The 22,156-nt window shown below is 34.8% G+C and overlaps 1 protein-coding gene across 2 annotated transcripts in view; it reads right to left on the bottom strand.

The window, feature by feature from the left end:
- INTS6 (integrator complex subunit 6) overlaps positions 1 to 22,156 on the bottom strand; it is a 101,608-nt gene that overhangs the window by 12,049 nt on the left and 67,403 nt on the right. For both annotated transcript variants that reach the window (XM_004704267.3, XM_045283769.1), the window contains 9 exons: positions 15,274 to 15,399; positions 13,625 to 13,779; positions 10,170 to 10,322; positions 8,900 to 9,032; positions 7,866 to 7,960; positions 5,545 to 5,655; positions 3,856 to 4,071; positions 1,143 to 1,269; positions 279 to 421 (listed from right to left, as the gene is read on the bottom strand). In XM_004704267.3, coding sequence (XP_004704324.1) covers positions 279 to 421; positions 1,143 to 1,269; positions 3,856 to 4,071; positions 5,545 to 5,655; positions 7,866 to 7,960; positions 8,900 to 9,032; positions 10,170 to 10,322; positions 13,625 to 13,779; positions 15,274 to 15,399 — 1,259 coding nt within the window. The remainder of the gene's footprint in view (positions 1 to 278; positions 422 to 1,142; positions 1,270 to 3,855; positions 4,072 to 5,544; positions 5,656 to 7,865; positions 7,961 to 8,899; positions 9,033 to 10,169; positions 10,323 to 13,624; positions 13,780 to 15,273; positions 15,400 to 22,156) is intronic.

Raw genomic sequence — 22,156 nt, 5'->3', positions numbered from 1 at the left:
GCAACATATGTACAAATGTGCTTGACACAATGGATGTATGTATGGATTGTGGTAAGAGTTGTACAAGACCCTAATAAAACAATTTTAAAAATTAGCAATAAAATGAAATGCACATGAACTGTTGCATGGAAAACCATTATGTTCTGAACATTTTCACCCAAATTACAAGGATAAATGAATGAGGTGGTAGTATATTTTAGTAAAATAAGAGATCAATTATGAAATGTATCATGCCACACAGCACAAAAGAATTATGCAACAGATTATTTTAAAATTACCTTTTTATCCAGCTTGAAGGGGTTACCAAATGTATGTAACCTCCGTGGTTGGTCAGGGTCAAGTTCTCTTAGTGGCGAAGGTACTTGTTTGAGGTATTCCTGGTAATTCCCCATTTGTGCTATGGGAACACTGTGCACTTGATCTTTGCAAACAGAACACAATAAGTTAGCCTCATAAAAACTATACCCCCATCTAAGTTACCAAATCTTCTCATATGTTACCTAGTGTTAGTTTTCCCTTACTATGTATGTGGCATAAAATCTTAAAAATTTTAAATCAAATTTAAAACATTGATTTCATTTTCTGAAATAAACAACTTTGCAGTTAATTTTATCAGTGCATAAGGTGTAATCATTAACAAGAAAAGGTATGGCTCTCCTACTTTGTCCCAAGTAAATAGGATTATTTAATTAGAGCAGAAGTTACAGAGGAGAGAAGTCATGTAAGATCTTTTACATGGATAGCTAAACTTGGAATGAAAATTAGAGATGGCAAAAAGTTACGTCTTCACTTATTTAATGTGTAGTAGGTGCGATACTACAAGTGGATGATGCAGAGAACAAAGTCACTAATAGGATACCCACCAGGAACTACGTAGCACATGAAAATGAAACAGTAGCCTGTGAGCCTGTGTGTAAATGTACGACAAAAGCTAAAAATGAAACCATAGTTTACCTCTGGGTAATAGAATTTGAGGTAACAGTATGGTCGACAGAAAGGTCGATAAATAGGAATGACTCACTTTTTACTTCGTTTGTAAAGAATGTAATACAACTATATTAATTCTTTTCAAATTAATTACCATGCAATGAAAAAAGTTACAAAATAAAAAATTTATACCAATAATAACACTATTGTCTAACCTTCATCCTGTCCTTTAAGAAATTTTCGGGTGGTCTTCAAAAGATTGGATCTCATTCTTGTTAAATGATCCAAAAGATTCCGTCTTGGTATGTCATAAGCATTTCTAAATGTCTGTGGTTTCAAATCCTGTTGTTGAAAGATTGGAGGATAAAATTTATTTTCAAATGCAGAATTAAAAAAAAAAAACTAAAATCTCTAGCTTGTAACATGGTCTTAGAAATAAGATATTTAAATTATCTAGTTAGGAGAAGTAGATATAAAATCAATTTGCAAATTTTAGAAATTTAAAGGATTTAAGAATACCTTTGTGGTATAATACAAATACATAAATTTACCTACTTTAATACAATTTGACACGTTTGTAAATTTATAACTGAAAACACAAACACAATATAGGTTTAGAACACTTCTATCACTCTAGAATATTCCTTGTACCTATGTGTAGTCAACTTCCACTCTCAGCCCCAGGTTCTGCTTTCTCTATCATATACATTCCATCGTACAATAAAGTATTAATACTCTATTCCAGAGGTCCTCAAAACAGGGGTCCAGTTCATGTCCCTCAGACCCATTGGAGGGCCAGACTATAGTTAAAAGAAACCCCATGAACAAACTCCTGTGCACACTGCACATATCTTATTTTGAATTAAAAAAACAAACGGGGCAAAGATACCCAGCGGGCCAGATAAATGTCCTCGGTGGGCCGCATGTGGCCCCGCGGGCCGTAGTTTGAGGACGCCCGCTCTATTCATTTAACTGCAGTGATGGATAAAGAAGATGTGACATCTTAACCCATCCACAACTGATGAGCAACTGGAATGTTTCAAATTTTATGAATAATACTGTTGTGAACATTTGTGCAAAATCCCCCCCCCCCCCCTTTTCTTTACATTTTACTAGGGACTCTTACAGCTCTTCTCACAATCCATCCATCCATCCATTGGGTCAAGCACATTTGTACATATGTTGGCTTCATAATTTTCAAAACATTTTCTTTCTACTAGAGTGTGTAAAAAGCCTTTATATGGGACATATATTTTTATTTCTTTGAGTTTCCAAAGAATCAAACTCACTGTCATTGAGTCAATTCTGACACATAGCGACCCTACAGGATGGACAAGAACTGCCCTCGTGTTTCCAAGACTGTAACTATTTATGGGAGTAGAAATCCTCATCCTTTTCCCTGTTGCTTATAGGCCAACTCAACCAACTAGCAAATTGGTGAGTTACATAGGATATACATGTTTAACTTGTTACGAAGCTGTAAACTAATTTCCATCAGCAATATATGAGAGTTCCAGTTGCTCCACAGCACACTAGATTCTGTCTTTAAAAGTTTAGCTATTCTAGCAAGTGTCATGGCATATGCCACTCTGATTTTAATTTTATTTCCCTGGTGGCTGATATATTGAACATTTTGTGGGGTGCATACATGCCATCTATATGTATTCTCTAGTGAAGTACCTATCCAAATACTTTGGCCATTCCTCCTTTTATTATTAAGTTGGATGAGTATATTTCTAACAGCAATCCCTTATTTGATATATGTCTTTCTCCCACTCTGTAACTTCCATGTCCATTTGTCTGGAAAAGCAAAATATTTCCAGGAAGTTGAACCGATCTTACTATTTTGTGCCTGTGCTTTTTGTGTTCCATTTGACAGATATTTGGTATTTTAAAGTCAGAGATGTTCCCCTATATTTTCTTCTAGGAGTTTTATGGTTTTAGTTCTTACATTTTAAGTTCATGATCTCTTCAGGTAATGTGGGGTATGGTTCAAGATCCATTGTTCTCCATATAGATATGGAATTGTTCCAGCACCATTTATTGAAAAGAACATTTTCTCACTAACTGAAATATTTTGGCACCTTTGTTAAAAGTTTAACCATATACATGAAGGACCATTCTAGACCCTATTCTGTTCTACTAATCTGTACATGTATTCTTTTGTCCACTCTACACTGTGATCATTGTACCTTTATAAAGTTTTGAAATCATGTAAGGTCTCCAACATTATTCTTCATTTCCACAATCGTTTTAGCTATTCTGGGGCTTTTGCATTTATATGTAAATTTTAGACCTAATTTGCTCATTTCTTCAAAAAGCCTGTTAGGAGTGAAAATCTTCTTAATAATGAGTATTTATACGGCATTTTAAGATAAGAACATGTTGTTCCTGAACACATCAGTACAAGTACCAAACCAAAACCAGTAAACCAAATGAAAGCTATTGAGTTGATGCCCCGACTAATAACGACCCTACAAGACAGGACAGAACTGCCCCTGTGAGTTTCCGAGACTCTATCCTATATGTAGGAGTAGAAAGCCCCATCTTTCTCACATAGAGCAACTGGTAGTTTTAAACTACTGACCTTGCAGTTAGCAGCCCAACTTGCCACTATGCCACCAGGGCTCCTCAATTATACCAAGTACAATTTTTAACTTTAAGCAAAATCTCAAAGCCTGTTTTCTCATCTATAAAAAGAATGAGCAAATCTTCATCCATCCATCCATCCATTCAGCATGCACAATGTTTGTTTAATTCTAAACCTTAAATGATTCAATGACAGTATAATGATCATGATGCTGTAAAGGTATAAAGGTACTCCTTAAATTCTGACAAATAAAATATCAGTTAACAGATGAGCGATTTATTCAACAGCACACACACAAAAATATAACCACAGTACAACTGAAATCATACAACTCTTACCTTATTCAGCAAAGCCACTTGGAAGCCAGTGTACTCCTTCATATTAAGGTCTAGCAGTCGGTGAGGAACATCCTCTGAAATTCCTTGGAGTAATTGCTGAAAATCTTTCCTATATGCCATTGATAAACCATGTGATCGGCTTCGGACTTTAATTCCGGTTTCCTGTACTACTTTTTTGCCTACAGATCCAATTACTCGATCAGATTCTATTTTGGCCTGAAATAAAAATAAACGAGGGTTGTCTTGATATAATATAAATAGTTAAACTAGACGCAATTAGTCAGTTTTGGTCTTTAACAAATATTTATTATATTAAAGAAAGAAAGGAATGAGCATGATATAAAAACTCAAGGTTATGTCAAATTTCCTGTAAAACTAAACATTTTAAAACAATTATCTTATGATTCTAAATTATTACTATTCTAAACTTATAGACAGCACGAACAAACACAAATTCAATTTCTTTCTTTACTTAAAACTCTACCTGTAAACCAAGGAGCACTCGTGGTGCAATAGTGAACCACTTAGCTGCTACACAAAAGCTTGGTGGATGGTCAGGACAAAGACCTGGCAATCTGCTTCTGTAAAGATTAACTAAAACCACCACCAAAAAAAGCACAGCTGTGGGGTCAACTCTGACTTTGAGTGACCCACAGAACAGAGTAGAACTGTCTGATTAGGTTGCTGAGGCATTAACTCAAAAGGACTAACAGAAATACCTCCTCTTTCTTCTCTGGAGCCACTGGTAGGTTTGACACTTTTGGTGAGCAGCCAAGCACTTAGCCCACTACCCCATCAGTGCTCCTCATCTGTAAAGATTATAGCCTAGAAACCCTGTGGGGCAGCTCTGTGCTGTAACATTCACTTGATAGTACCCAACAATAATACTTAAAGCATGAAATATATCCTAAATGAAAATATGTTCCAATTTCAGAAAACAAGAAAAAGTAATCATTTGTCAATATTTACTTAAACACACTGCTATTATATATAACTCAACATTCACAGGCATGGCATCGTTTTTCACTGGGGGGAAAAAAGGGCCTATTTTGAGACTGACCAACCAACATTTAAGCTACATTGTGATAAGTAGCTCAGCTCTGTTCTTTTCTCCTTAAAAAGGATTTAAATCTTAAATGTGGATTTATTTTGTTAAGTGGTTAAATTAAAAATGCCAAATTATTAGGACAGTAATATATTTCATAGTTCATTAATAATGAATTCTGTTAAATTACACAAATTACTTTCAATGTGTGATTCACGTGATTTATGGTCAGGTCAAAATTTAATTTTTATAAACAAACATTTAGAGAAAAACTGTCATTTTAGAAGAAAATGATACAAATTATAATACATAATGCAAAATGAATGGCTCATATTTTCTAAGAATAACTTTCTAAAATAAATTCCTAAAAACAAAAGACAGAATTTACATATAAGATGGCTAAGGCCATTTCATAAACTAAAAACTCTTATAAAACTTTGAGATTAAACTAACATTTCAAAGCACAGTAAGCCATGACACCAAAGCGGAATGTTTTCATGCACTTTAAAATACAACATATTAATGTCATAGACTCCAATGGAACCATTAAGATAGACTAATAGACTCCATCAGACCTGGCTTCTTAACCACATTAGCCCACACATGAACATTTCTCAAATAGTCCCCCACTTTCCTGACATTACCTGTTGACTCAGTTTTTTCAGGTAAGAAATGACGCTGTAACTAAGTCCATACTCCACACTGTCTGCTATGAGGTTAGGCGCTCCCATCATTCTAACAGCTTTCTTCAAGGGCTTAAAAAAAAAAGGAAATATCATTCAAAAATAAGTTTGTTGAAAATTTACAGCTACACATATACATAAGAACTCAACCTTTTAAAAATTTCTACATGAAGGTTACCTCTCCTTCTTTTCTCTTTAAGCATGGGAGCAATGTAATCACAGTTTTATTCCATTAAAATATTTCTAAGTGTCTTAAGCAGTTTGAAATAGAATTGAAAAGCAATACAAACCAAAACTAAAACCAAATCCAGACCCACTGCCATTAAGTTGACTGCAATTCATAACAACCTTATAAAAAGTTTCTGAAACTGTAAATTTTATGGGAACAGACAGCCTCATCTTTCTCCTGTGGAGCTGCTGACCTTGCAGTTAGCAGGAGCCCAATGTCAAACCATACTGTCACCCTAGGGCTCATTTTAAAAGGATTAGAGGCTATAAAGATGTAACAAGTCAAAAAAGGGAGACTGCCTGGACTCCTTAGTATCTCTGTAAGATATTAAGTTTGAAAAAAATGAACAGGAGACATAATGGAAAGATACATTTGGTAAAAATTGGGTAACAGGGAAAAGAAGCCAAAGAAAGTCCAATTGCTACCTTAAGAAACTGAGTGGGTTGTAGCTCCACACTCAAAATTATGTAATCTCTCAAATTTTCATCTGCATACTGGGGATAATAATGGTACCTACCTCACAAAGTTATCATGGAATAAAACGAACACATGCATGCAAAGCACTGACAAAAGAATCTGGCTCACAGTAAGTATTCAAAAGGTGTAACCAATACTATTATCATTAGCTGAGACAAAACAATCTAGAAATAAGATCTGAGGGAAAAATGAGAAGGAAAATAGTCTAATATATTGAAAGTACAAAGGGCTCAAACACTGTACACACAATTCTACAATACCAGTCTAAGTGGATGCTTAGAAAAGACATGTGAGTTAACAAGTGTGGGAATGTGAGGGAGGGCAGAGTGGAGACCCAAAGCCCATCAGTAGTCAACTGGACACCCCCTGTCAGAACAGCCACAAGGAAGAGAAGAGCCAGTCAGGGTGCTACAGTATAGCACCGATGAAGCACACAACCTTCCTCTAGCTTTTTATTGCTTCCTTCCCTACCCACTCCCATGACCCCAATTCTATGTTACAAATCTGGCTAGACCAGATCATGTATACTGGCACAGATAAAAGCTTGCAACACAGAGAATCCAGAACAGATAAACCCCTCAAGACCAATAAGGGGAACAATTTTAAAGTATTTTTAATGTAGATTTTTGTTAAACAAACACTTGTATGGTTTTATCATCTAAGATACAAAAAAAATAAACCAAATCCATTGCCACTAAGTCAATTCCAACTCAGAATTACCGGGCAGGACAGTCTAGAACTGTTTTAAAGTAGGCTAGTAGGTTCAAATGGCCAACCTTTTGATTAGTTAGTAGCCCAATGCTTAATCCAAGATACAGTACTTACCAAGATAAACTACTTACCAAGATACGGTAGTTTTCTTTTATTAACTAATTGAGTTTTCTAAAAATATATGGTTATATCAGAATATATACTTATCTACTTAATAGGTGTTCTATGAATTTGGAAAACAATACAACATATATGATTTTGTGTCACTTACAAAAAAACTATAAAACTGCAATGAAAAAACCCCTGTAATTTTATAGAGCAATATAACAATCAGGGATAAGAGTCTGCTTAGGATCGAATTCCAGCCTACTACCATCCCCACATATACAAAATCAAAAACCAATGCTATCAAGTTGATTCTAATTCATAACCACATATGCAAAAGGGCTTCAAAGAGCACATAAAAATATGGAATTAAGAAATCATGGAATTTTCCCAAACTTTTTGAAGTTCCCTCCTATCAGCGATCTATAACTTGGAACAAAGTTCTTCATCTTTTATTACATTACTATCTTATCTCTGAAGCAGAAATAATACTATTTTCTACCTCATACAGTTACTGTATGAATTAAACAATATTAACATGCATGAATTATTTTGGATCTGGCCTATGATAAGCATGATACAAATGTATACTACCATCATTGTTCTTCTAGAAATTACTCAAACTGTTTTACCACTACATCCTTATTGATTATTTATACGCACGAGTTTTTTGACACGTAATCTATAATGGCAATAAATAAGACAGAATAAAAACAAAAAATGTTGTCTAAAAATTCCATTTTTACAATAATATTCTTACCCCAAGATAATAAGGAGGCATAGTCTTCAAATAACTTTCAAATGACTGTCTCCATTTCAATGTAGGTTTTGCTTTATGCACTTTAAACAAGTCATCTAAAAACATATATCATAAACAAATTATCATCAACCAATCTTTTCATACATAAAAATAAAGTCAAAGAAGTTTCATTTTTAAGTCTATACTTTTTATTTCTAAGAGTAGCATCATATACAAGTTTTAAACAAAATTAAAAGCAAAAAACCTTCTGTTTCTGGGTTATTCTCTTAGCAATGCCATTTAAAAATAAAGGGATGACAATGACAATCTAAAATTACATGTAATAACAAGGGTAGATTCAGAAAATACACAAGAAAAATTCTATATTCTGTCTAGACCGGACAAAACAGATAAGAGGACAGAAACAAATTATGTTTTCCATAAGATATACCTACTAATTTTTAGCTACAACTTTTAAATGAGATGATTACATGGAAGGAGCTAAGTCTTCTCCAACAGTAGTCTTAAAAAATTACAATCTGGTGATACTTAGAAACTAACTTTATTTAGGCTTTTATTATATTATTTTATGTACGGCTATATTTTTTTAATTTCTAAATGAAAATTAGAGTACAAATTCTTTGGAAGACAATATACTCAGATCTTGTGACAATATACTCAGATCTTGTGACTACCATGCTTTTATATAACACATCGTGTTTAACAAAATACAAAAGTCTGCACTACCAACACTTCCAAATTTGCAGAAAAGTCTAAATATTTAACTTAAAATTCAAGAATACTTTTAGTAGTTTGTGGGATAAAAACTGTTTTGACACTACCTTCCAAATTTCCACAAGCATAAACAGGCTGTTATAAATTTTTCCTTTACAAAGGCTTAACATTTTCAATTATTAAAAGCATTATCATTCATAGTCAGAAGAAATATTCAAAAGAAAGAAATATTCCAAGTAGAGTTGTTCTAAAAGTTTAATTTTAGAGTACGTTTTTCCTATGCAGAATCACAGAAAATGCTATGGGAATGAATTACTTACCTAAAAGGGGAAGAAGGACTGGATAATTATAAGGCATCACAAATAAGTTGACACAGTTTAGTGCTGTACTGGCTTTCAAGTAACCAAAAGGATGACCAAGTTCACTGTATTTTGCACTATTGCTCACATATACCTGTTTAAAAGGAATTGTTAAAGCTTTGTTTGTATTTAATAACTTTTATGATCCGAAGATTTTAACAATATCCAAATATAACGAAGGGGAAAAAATCAGAGCTAAAATTGTGAATACCCATTTGTAGAAGGTTATGGAGGGCAGAGGGGCCCAAATTCCATCTGAAGAGCATTTAGTTAGATTGCCGTAAACCTCTGGCAGATCCCCTCTAGCCATAGGCAAGGCACTCAAAACAGCTTTACGATCACAGATTCTGGTAAACTTGATTATGGTAGATTAAACCAGGGTATAATGTGATCCTTGGTCAGTTGACCTCCCTCTTGACCCAAATTCTCACATATTCCAAGACAGAAATTTATTCTCTGGCTTTTTAACTATTGATGGTAGTCTCTTTTTTCTTACCCTCTATGTCTATCTTTATATTATTTTCTTCTTGCTGTTTTTGTTTTTGAGTTTCTGTTGGATTTCCCAGTTTGCTAAGTACAAAGGAGTGGCTGCAGAGACTGGTTCAACAGGATGTAGGGTGTGGTGTGGGGAGATTTGGAGAGCAAACAATGAAGGTGGGAGGGGGGTGGGGGCACTAGAATTGATTTGTGATGATGTATATCACAGCTCTTTAAAAAGATATTTAACTATGAAGAGTATGATAAAGTAAATATTTTATCAAGAAAACTACTAAAAAAATAAAAAGAAGCCAAACTTGATCTATGGTTACCATGAGTGAAGGAAGAAGAATTGTTGCTTAGGGGGCATGGAGTTTATGTTAATGATGTTGGAATAATCTGGAAAGGATATCAATAATGTTTTTACAATACAAAGAGTATAATCAATGGCACTGAATTATATATGTAGAAGTTGTTAAACTGGAGGATGTTTTGTTTTGTATATTTTTGCCACAATTAAAAAAATTACATGAATAACAATGACTACAAAGGAGAAAATGTTCTAGAATTGATTGTGGTGAAGATGGTACAAATCTTTTTTTTTTAACTCTTTTTGATATAGCTGAATTATTGAATTGTATGACATGTTGATGAAGTACCAAAAAATAATATAAACCACCTCTTCAATTACTTTTTAAGAAAACACCTAGCCTAAAGCTTTAAACCACTATCTATCTATAGCTGGTGAGCTCACCTGCCAACATGTTTGAGGAGATTTCCTTTCCAGGATAAATTGAGTCAGTGGTGAAGGTTCCAACTCATATTTGTCAAAAGGCAATTTGTCGATAACCATTGGCTCACAGTCTGTACAGGAAAACTTCACTACAGGATGAGATGTCCGAGGTGGCTAGAAGAAAAGTCTTTTTATTACTATCTACACAAAACACCAGGAACAAACATTTATTGTAACTCTCTCTCACTATCAAGATACACTAAGTACCTCGGTCTTGCTGAATCTGAGCTGGATCTTTACTACTAAAAGTACCAAAAGAGAATACTTTTAAATGCTTAAATTATTTAATATTCACAAGAAAAAGAATTTCAAAACCTACACAAAATGCAAATCTCCTTAGCTCTTGTTTATCAAATATGTTAAAGGAAAATTTTAGACTTAAGTACTCTTTAATATTTATAACCAATATAATAAAGACCTTCATAAACTTTCATTTAAAGAAATGTAATTACTTCTATACATTAGTGGCTTCGAAACTCAAGCACCATAATTGGTAAAAAGTTGTCTAGTATATAACAGATTAAGACATACTAACACAAACCTATTGCCATCAAGCTGATTCCAACTCATACCTACTAGACAGACCCTAAATGTTCTAGAAAACCCTTAAACATGCTATGATCATTTTATTATTCCTTCTCCAAACTACAAAACCCTGTTCTAAAACTTGGGTACTATCTTTGATATCTCCCCTTCATCCTCCATAGTAAGTTATCTCAAAGGTCATGATAAAATGATACCACAAGTTCTAAGACACTTAACAGAACACATAAAACAGAAGAGGTACTCAATATTCACTGGCTTTTCTCCTAATCACTAAATCCTCACCTTCCTAGAAATTTATCTTTTATTTCTTACTATGGCCACCCACCTCCATTATTTTTATAGAATATAAGTATGTTCCTGTAATTTCTCTACCTAAAATTACCATATATACTCGTGTATAAGTCGAGTTTTCAGCACATTTTTAATGCAGTTTCTGTGGTAAAATTAGGTGCTTCAGCTGATATTCGGGTCGGCTTACACTCAAGAATATACGGTACCTTGTAAAAGTAGCTTCCAAAAATCAAGTTCAGACTTTAAAAAAATAGTATATGGAAAAATCTTTAATGATCTGGTCCTTATCTGCCTTTCAACCACAACGTGATATGACCCTGTGTTCCAGCAATGCAAACTTGCAATTACACAAAGAGATCATCAATCTTTGTTTTGATGCCCTCTGTTTTATGTTATCCCCGACTGCTTTATTATTTTCCTTTATGCACCTTTTGTAAGCAAAGGATGAGTTGGCAAGCATCACACTTGAAGACTTCTCTGCCATTCTTCCCCATTCTGTACCCCAAATACATGATCAGACACCACCACCACGGTTGGGAGCTGCTGCAAACTAGCAAACTATATTCTAATATGTTTATATGTCTTTAAGAAGGTAAGCAGTATAATTTATCCACTTGGACATCTGTGGCCAGCATATACTTGAAATATTAATACTGAATGTATTATTATTTTTGGGTTAAAATCATAGGAGGGAAGTGAGGAAGAAATGCTCTAGATTAACTTGTCCAAATATAATCTAATCAAAGAAAATGTTGCTTTTGTTAAGTCACCACAACAATTCTATGACACAGGAGCTAGTATCTCCTCTTAAAAGACTTAGGGAAACTAAGGTTTAGAGAAGGTGATTAGCCAAAGACACACAACTAGCAACTGGTAGAACCATGATTCAAATTCAGAATCAGTTTCTAATCATTTACATTTCATTTGACTATCTTGTTTGAATTACTACTGAGATGTGTATAATTTACATTCCCACTGACCTATATCCCTTTCAGTTACTAAAAATGTTGTCAGTTATTTCCAGTGTTATCATTCTTATGATCCTATCTCCTACAATCTTAATTCAACAAATTCTTACCTGGACCATAGCAATAGCCCTTCTGCCTGCCTGCCTTACAACTTATTTCCTACCAGTTTTGCTAAAAAGAACCACCACTAAATTAATTTCCCAAAAGCATTACTTAATGATAGCACTATGCTAAAAACATTTTCAACTGAATACCACTGGGGGAGGGGACCCCTCAAGTTCCTTAACCTTGCATTTACAAGTCATCAGCAATTTGACCTAAACAGTACTTTCAATGTCCCATATACATTGCAAAGATCCACCAAACTCAAGCCATTTGTCATTTATCTTGTTCTTTTTAAATCCCATACTTTTTTCCCATATTACCTCCTTCAATTGAAATCCTACCCATACATACAAAAGCTTCTACAGCTAATAGTAATTTGCAACAAACCATTTGAGCAATATTAATAGATTTCAACCGTGATAGTGATTTTGGATTTCTCTCCATTAAGATTTCGTAAGTACCATAGTATTACTGCAGGTGTCAATACAATAGAATAAACAGCCAATAGATTTCCTAAAAAATTAGTTGAAAGGGTTCCAAAGGAGAAAGTAAAATGAAGGGAGAGCTTATTCATGAGGACTAAAAAATCATGATGAAAAAGAAATACAGTAGCTACCTAAAGGAAAATTATAAAACCTCAATGAGCATATCTGATTATGTACATTTTCACTTACGACTTCATTAAATCCCTAAAGAATTCAGGAAACATCACTTACAGACTTAAAAGTAAAAATTACCATGAAGAACTGATAAGGCATTAGAGTACAAAATGTTTCCAAAGTAACTAGTTTAATTCAAAAGTGATAGTTCCATGAAGCATCATTATAGACTGCTGACGGATGTATTGAATTCTTATCTTCTCAGGGTAATATTAAAGAGAATCATTGCCATGCTCTCTCACAAAATAGCCCCTGATGTTCTCAGATACTAGAAAAAAAACACTAATATTAAAAATAGTACACTAGCAAGATGTAGTTTGTATAATTTTATAATTTGTATAATTTGACCGTACTCAAAGAACAAATAGCAAATACTGATAAGTAGCCATGATCATTCAACAGACCTCAATGTTCTTAAAATTCATGTACAACAGACCAAAGACCTTTTCGACTTTGAAAACCTCCAGACTGAACACTAAATGTAACGAGAAGCAAGTAAACATTAATCTCCAAGACTAAAAAATTATGCAAGCAAACTATCAGAGTATTTTAAAATCTTTAATTAAATCCTAAATTGTGTCCTAGGGACAAATCTTTGTCACATCATATTGAGTTTCATAAAGAAAATCCTGCTATATTTGTGAATCTATAACTACATATAATAAAAAAATTAAAAAGGATTATATTCATTTCTAAAGGAAATAAGATACTTCTTTTCTATTACTTCATATACAAGGACCATCTGTTTAATTACTCTAAATGAGTCACACCTTTACTTGATAATAGTACTCACAACTATAAAAAGCAATTTAACAACTATTATAGTTATAAGATCTCTGATACTTACTAGTGCTGGAGAATTCTGATCTGGCCAAAAAGACTCTGGAACCGGCCAGTGACCTATAGGAACTCCAGTTTTAGGATTTGGTCTGACATATATAAGCTTGTGACAACTATGCCAAGGCTGAGATCCAAATGGCCTTGATACATCTGACTGCCCATCTACAGCAAAGAAAATTTTAAAAGTAAAAATGAAACAAAACCAACATTTATCATTAAGAGAAAAGAAAATTAGAGTATGCTTCATTATTAATCAAGTTAATAAAGATGCGGTAAAAATTATTCATTGCTCAAATTTCCTATTTTCTACAATAAAACATGCAAATCCCAACAACTAATTTACCCGTTATAAGAATCTCCTTTTCTTGCCCAATCAGAAAATATAAACATTCTTTATGGTAAATGTTTGCTTAATGAATGATAAGGGTTAGAATGCAATTTACTTCTTATGACATCAGTCCTCAAATTAATGCCAGGTACACAGTAAATGCTAGGTAAGCATTGCTAAATGAATAGTTCTTAAAAATCATTTTAACTTGAAAAAAATCATTTTAACTACAGTCTAGTAGCTCCTCACAATGGGCATGCGCGCGCGTACACACACACACACACACACACACACACACACACACACACGCAAGATTCATATTCCAATCCTGACTCGATGCACTTTTAATCCAAAACAATTCTAGCAAAATCATAATTTTAACCTACAATTCAGTAAAAATTTACTCACAGCGCCTAAAGCAGCAAAACACTAAAATGAATCCAAACATTCCATGTCTAATGAGTTTAATCCAAATACAATAATATAATTATATAGTATCACGATCTTCTGTATAACCTCTGTATAACTTTTTTCCATGTATTCTAGTGGCTTATCTCTCCCAAAAATAATTTATAAGTTTCTAACTCTTAAATTATGTTTGTCCAGTGCAGATTCCTAGCTGTAAATTGTCCACTGATTATAACCCAACTCCTTATATTTCAGTTTGACTTTGTTATCAAGTCTATTCTTACTCAAGGTCGCTTACTCTGTGTTGAATAGAACTGCAACATGGAATTTACAAGGCTGTGTGTTTCCTGAAATGAACCACCAGGCCTGTCTCCTAAAGCACTACTCATTTTTCGTCTGTTAGTCAAGTACTTAAAACACACAGGGACATACACACCTATAACACCTTACACCCTCTGACTATATAAATACAAGCCTACAATAAAGGTTGGCAGAGCTTAGCTGAAGTTTAAAAAGTCAAGCCAAGTAGCAAAGGCTACTCTAACCAAAGCCATTTGTTTCTGATCAGTTTGATCCTTGGAACAAGGTAGTTAAGGAATTCAATAAACACCTGAGCTGAATTAAAGAACGTAAGAGAAGCACATACATTGGAGAGAGGCAATGATACAATACTAAAAAATAACTTGAGGATGGTTCTATGTAAAATAGGTTTTAGGGTTTATTAAAATCGTAGGCAATGAACATATATAAAAAGATGATGTTAATGAACCATCGGCTTACCTTGACTTTCCTACTTTAATCTGTCCCAACAGCAATAGCATTTTTATATATTAAAAAATTAAAAAGCCTAAATCATACCTTTCAGTTCTTTGTGAGCAATTGATAAAGCAAGTTAAGAAAGTCTACAAGTACAATGATACCTTCCACAGGAGAAGGGTCTGGTCCTGCTTTTTCAAAGTTTATTACCACGCCACTTTGCACCTTTTGCACCAAAGACTCCAGGCACTGATTAAGCATTCTTGGAGAACATACAGAATATGAACGACCTAAAATTTAACAAAAAAAGCTAGTTAGCTGCAGGAATTTCTAACTTTAGTAAAATGAAACCATAGTAAGGTTACAGTAAATTGACATAACAATCCATTATCTTATATAAGAATTGACAAAAATAGTTACTTTCAAATCAACCAACCTAAGTTTCATTTAATGAGAGCATGTAAGCATAGGATAAAAATACTGGTTTATACAAATGATGGGTGTGCGTGACATATTCTAAATATTACTAGTATTTATCTATAACACATACACATACAAACATTAAGAAACTATCCTTCCTCACCAACAAAAAATAAGATTAATGATGAATGCACAGTGGATAATCAGTAGCTATTTAAATGGTCTCTGGTAGTTATTGTATATTTTAAAAACAACAGTATCCTCTTTTCTGAATTAAAGTATGCTTAACTTGGAAACTGTATCTAAATGAACTTCTCCCTTTACATGTTTTAACCTATAACAATTTTAGTTAATAATATTACTCAAACACGTTACTGGAGATAATTTCCTTATACTGAAATTTCAAATGAAAATACACAGATCTAAATTAAAAAATCTGGCCTGTCCCTCAACATAAGAATACTTTCTTCTAGTAAACTGGCATTCTATGATGCTCACCTTCCAGACACAACCGCTGAAGACAAAGCGGGTGAATAAGCAAATGTGGTGAAGAAAGCTGATGGTGCCCGGCTATCAAAAGATAGCGTCTGGGGTCTTAAAAGCTTGAAGGTAAACAAGCAGCCATCTAGCTCAGAAGCAACAAAGCCCACATGGAAAAACATATCAACCTGTGTGATCACGGGGTGTCGAACGGATCACTGAAGACAAATGGGTGCATAAGCAAATGTGGCGAAGAAAGCTGATGGTGCCCGGCTATCAAAAAGTATAGCGTCTGGGGTCTTAAAGGCTTGAAGGTAATCAAGCGGCCATCAAGCTCAGAAGCAACAAAGCCCACATGGAAGAAGCACACCAGCCTATGCAACCACGAGGTGTCGAAGGGATCAGGTGTAAGGCATCATCAGAACAAAAAATCTTACCATAGTGAATGATGGGGGGAGTGCAGAGTGGAGATCCAAAGCCCATTAGTAGGCCACTAGAGATCCCCTTGCACAGGGGTCTCGGGGCAGAGAGGAGCCAGTCAGGGTGCGATGTAACAATGATGAGAAATACAACTTTCCTCTAGTTCCTAAAGGTTTCCTCCCCACTCCCACTACCATGACTCGAATTCGATCTTGCAAGTCTGGCTAGACCAGAGGAGGTACACTGGTACAGATAGGAACTGAAAATACAGGGAACCCAGGACGGATGAGTCCTATAGGACCAGTGGTGTGAGTGGCAAAACAGGGAGGGTAAAGGGAGAATGGGTAGGAAAGAGGGAACCGATTACATGGAACTGTGTGTGACCTCCTCCCTGGGGGACAGACAACCGAAAAGTGGATGAAGGGAGACGTCGGACAGGGCAAGATATGACAAAATACCCATTTATAAACTATCAAGGGCTCATGCGGGAGGGGGGAGCGGGGAGGGAGGGGGAAAATGAGGACCTAATGTCGGGGGTTTAAATGGAGAGAAAATGTTTTGAGAAACGATGTACAAATGCGCTTTACACAATTGATGTGTGTATGGATTGGGATAACAGTTGTATGGGCCCCTAATAAAATGTTAAAAAAGGAAAAAAAAAAAATCTGGGCCTGTGCAGTCATATGGCTACTGAGAACTTGAAATGTGCTTAGTTTCAATTAAGATATAAAGTACAAAATATATACCAGATTTTAAAGACTTAATTTTTTTTGACTTAATATTTTAAAATAATAAACTTTTACAACTATTTTAAAATATAATGGACTTCAAAAATGGTTATGGGAAAATTCCATTATCTTTAAATTTCATTTTACCAAAATCTTTTTGAAGGACCTTTGTATTAATTCCATATTGAATTACTTTGCATTTATTGGTTGAAATAAAATACTAAAATTAAGTTCATTTGTTTTTTGATTTGTAATGTGATACCTAGAAAAATTATAAGTGCACATGTAGCTTGCACTATATTTCTCATATAGTACCAGTGTGTATCAACATAGAAAATTTGAGACAACTAAAATTCAATTTTAATTAATTTAATATAAATAAGTTCTAGCCTTAAAAATAATTCAACCTACTTTTTTCTTTAATCGTTTTATTAGGGGCTCATACAACTCTTATCACAATCCATATATACATCAATTGTGTAAAGCACATTTGTACATTCATTGCCCTCATCATTCTCAAAACATTTGCTCTCTACTTAAGCCCCTGGCATCAGTCCTCATTTTCCCCCTCCCTCACCACTGCCCCCTCCCTCATGAGCCCTTGAAATTGTGGGTTTTTATAATACCTGTAAGAACTCCCAATAAAATGATTAATTTTAAAGTGACATGAGGATTGGAGAAAGGCTAATTAAAACCTGCAATATACAGATGATGCAATCTTGCTTGTTCAAAGTGAGGAAGACCTGAGGGCTTGCTAATCAAGATTAAGGACTGCAGCCTTCAGTATGGATTTACAGTTCAATGTAAAGAAAACACATTCTCAAAACTGGACCAACAGTTTTATTGTCCTGATAAACGGAGAACGGATTGAAGTTGCCAAGTATTTCATCTTGCTTGGAAACATAATGCTTAGGGAAATATCAGCCAGAGAAGGACATCTGCTGCACAAGATCTCTATAATGTGCTGAAAGCAGTTACTTTGAGAACTAAGATTCACCTGACTCAAGCCATGTGAAAGTCGGACACTGAATAAGAAATATCAAAGAAAAATTGATGCATTTGAAATATGGTGCTTGGGACAAACAATGTAAGTATTAATGAATGTCAAAAGAAGACACAGTACAGCCATAATGCGCCTCAGTTTTCAGGAGGACATCATGCTTGTTAAGGAAGTTAGGCAGTGAAAAAGAAGGCCCTCAAAAGATGGATTGGCAGAGTGGGTGCAACAGTGAACTCCAACATAATAATAACTGTGAGGATGGAGCAAGACTGCTAAGTGTTAAGTTCTGTCATCGGAATCAGTTAGACAGCACCCAAATGTTAAAATGGCTACTCAATATTTGGCCTCTGCCTACTTCTTTCTACATGTCCCTATTTGTATGAGCTCCAGTCTTGCCTTAAGTTTAGCCTGCTTGATGCTCTCAAATATCCCTTATCATTTCCTCTGCCTCTAACACATCATTTCCTTTCCGTCCCACTTGCCCTAGCCAGGTCTGTATAGGGTTAATGCCATTATCCAAGTTTAAATGACTAACATCGTGCTTATATGCCACCTCTTAGTGAACCTCAAAATCGTCATTCTCCTCAAATTACTCTATCAATTAGACTACTTTTTTACTTCATAGAAATTAACATTCTCTAAAATACTATTATTAATTCATATTACTTGATTATTACGTTACCTAGGCAAAAACATAAGCTTTGGTATTGTACTGCTGTAGTGCCATCATCTATTAACATTGTTTGAAAGAGTGGACAGTTGTTCATTTCCATATTAACAATTAATAACCATATTATATAAATGAAGGAAAGAAACCTTTAATAAATATTTAAACCATTAGTTAATATTTGTAACAATGTTATATAAACAGCTTATAATGATAATAACCATATATAATTTAAAAAAGTAATATATCAAAACATTAACTGATTATCATAGGGGATGAGAGGAAATTTAATCTCCAAAAACTTTTGAATCACCCTCATAGGTAACTTACTTTCAGTTTTTTAAAAGTTAGCATAGATTATTTTATTACAGGAAAAAATGAACACACATACCCTGCTGTTACTATTCAATTTAGAAAATACACAGGGAATTTCAAAAATACCAGTAATTTCAAGAAAAATTAATTCAATTTTTGTTTTTTTCGACTTTCCATGTGTTTTTTATCCCTAATTTTCTTTAGTAGATTCTTTTAAAATGAAAATAAAAACACAAAACTTTAGATAAATAAAAAGGTAAGTGACATTTGCACACATGTATTTGGGGGAAGCTTCCTAAAGTCCTCATTTGTCCACTAACTAAGGTTTCTGGGCCATTAAAAAAATATTACTAAGGGTGACTTCAGAATCTTCTTCTCTGAAAAGATTCATTTGAAGGAATAAACCAAACAAGATACTCGTGTTTAAGTTGAGTTTTGAAGCACACTTTTCATGCAATTTTTGTGGTAAAATTAGGTGCCTAGGCTGATTATATATGGTAACTTTAATACTTTATTGCCAGAAGCAAGAATATTAACTACAACATGATGACTCAAGTTTCTTTATAATTACCTCTGATTATATTAGATCACTGTAATCTTTGGATATACCTAATCCTAAGAAAAAGTTAAAAGTATATATAACCTCATAATTTTATCTTAATTCTAAATACAAATTAAGTAATTCATACTAAAGGTTTTCCAATGCAAGATTTTTCTCTATTATAGCCTCAAGGCCCTTCACAATCTGTTTGGTAAACCTAAGATTTAAATTTAAAGAAAAAAACAAAACTTAATATAAATTATAGTTAATTAAATTTAAACTGAATTTTTAAAAATTCAAATTTCCTGAATAGAAATGTATATACACCCACTAAAGTAATTACGACTGACATTGGAAAACATTGTCTATGTACAGTGAACTGTTTAGAGTAAATTTTCATTGATAGGTTGTTCTTTTTAAATTATGCATGAAATTTTTAAGACATATGTCACCAAAAAATTTACAAATTAGAATATCTAGTGTGAATAAATTCTTAATTTACTCATATAATGTGTATAGCTAATTTCCATTTTTATTCATGAATGTTGCGGATTTCCAAGACCCTAAGATTTTAAAGGACAATGAATATATTAACTAACTAGACATTTGTTGTCAAGTTGCTTTCAACTCAAGGGCAACCCCGTGTGTTAAAACTAGAATTGCCCGAGGAGTTGGAAACAACCCAAATTTCCAACTGACAAGTGGATTAAAAAGGTGTGGTACATACATACAATGGAGTACCACACATGGCTAAAAAGTAGTGATGAGCACATGAATCACATCGCCAGGAAATCATGCTAAGCGAAGCAAGCCAAGGACAAAAGGGCAAGTACAACAGGAGTCCACTGAGGTAAGCTTAAAAAAAAAAATGCACAAGGGGCATAGGGAAAAAGCTACTGTATACAAACATTCCTGGGGTGAGGACCAGGTAGTATGGCAGGGGCCAGACCAAAGCCAGAGAAACATATGGTAGCCAACTAAAAAGGAAAAAATTAAAAAAGAAATGGGTAGAGGGGGAACAGGGCACTAACCCACCCAAGGGGAGGGTATTGTTTATATCTCCACAGGGAAAGAAGGACCAGACTTCAACCCGATGCTCCAAGATATGAATACAACATACCTGCATGGATTAGGTCTGAGGAGCCAGCCCCAATCCCAACTACATGGACAGCTGCCCCTCCACCCAGAACAATTTATTTCAGAGGACAGCACTGAAGCTGCAGCTCAGGGAGCGGGACATGTCTGAACTGAGCATACGGGAGCAAATGAAGTGGGAGGAAGAAAGAGCGGAGCACATGCTGGCCCACCAAGCCTTGACAACAATATTCCCGCTCAGAGCAGCCAATCCACAGAGAAGACCATATGGCCGGCCCCACTATGAGACAGGACATCCCTCACTGACCCATAGCCCTACAGGGGACAACACTGGAGACACAGTGTGGGAACTGCACCCTATCTGATCCTACCATGTGGGAACTGCACCCTATCTGATCCTACCACACCAAGGCAAAACATTAAAGGTATGCAATAGAACAACAAGGGGAAGAGAGCTATGAAGTCCCCATTAATACCAAAAATAGACTTTGGGGCCAGTGCTTGGCACCCCATCAGACTCAACTGGAAAACACTCCTAAAGGACAACAAACAGTCCTTGAACTAACAACAAGCTTTTCTTTGTTGTTGTTGTTGTGTTGTGTTTTGGGGGTGTTTTTTTTTGTCACTGGCTTTTTGTCGTTGTTTTGTTTCTTTTGTTGCTTGGTTTTGCTCTGTCTTGTTTTTGTACATGTTATTATCTCCACAGGTCTGTCTAAATAAGATAGGCTGGATGAGCAATCTGGAGGAGAAAACAACGGGACTGACAGTTCCGGGGGTATATGGGAGAGGGGGAGGTGGGGAAAAAGGAAGTGGTGTCAACAAACCCAGGGATAAGGGAACAACAAGTGTCCAAATCGGTGGTGAGGAGGGAGTGGGAGGCCTGGTAGGGCATGATCAAGGGTAATGTAACCAAGAGGAATTACTTTAACCCAAATGAAGGCTGAGCATGATAGTGGGACAAGAAGAAAGTCAAAGGAAGTAAGAGGAAAAAGCTAGGAGGCAAAGGGCATTTACAGAGATCTAAATAAAGGTATGTACATATGTAAATACATTTATATATGAGGATGGGGAAATAGATTTTTGTGTATATATTTATAGGTTGAATATTTATGGACATTGGGCCTCCACAAGTATTCCCTCAATGCAAGAATACTTTGTTCTATTAAACTGGCATTCCATGATGCTCACCTTCCCGATACGATCGTTGAAGACAAAGTGGGTGCACAAGCAAATGTGGTGAAGAAAGCTGATGGTGCCCAGCTATCAAAATATATAGCGTCTGGGGTCTTAAAGGCTTGAAGGTAAATAAGCAGCCATCTAGCTCGGAAGCAACAAAGCCCACATGGAAGAAGCCCACCACCCTGTGTGATCATGAGGTGTC

Source organism: Echinops telfairi, unplaced genomic scaffold (assembly GCF_000313985.2).
Source record: "Echinops telfairi isolate 266 unplaced genomic scaffold, ASM31398v2 ScPeMD7_7467;HRSCAF=8505_0, whole genome shotgun sequence".
NCBI lineage: Eukaryota > Metazoa > Chordata > Mammalia > Afrosoricida > Tenrecidae > Echinops > Echinops telfairi.
This window is presented reverse-complemented; position numbering and strand designations above follow the sequence as displayed.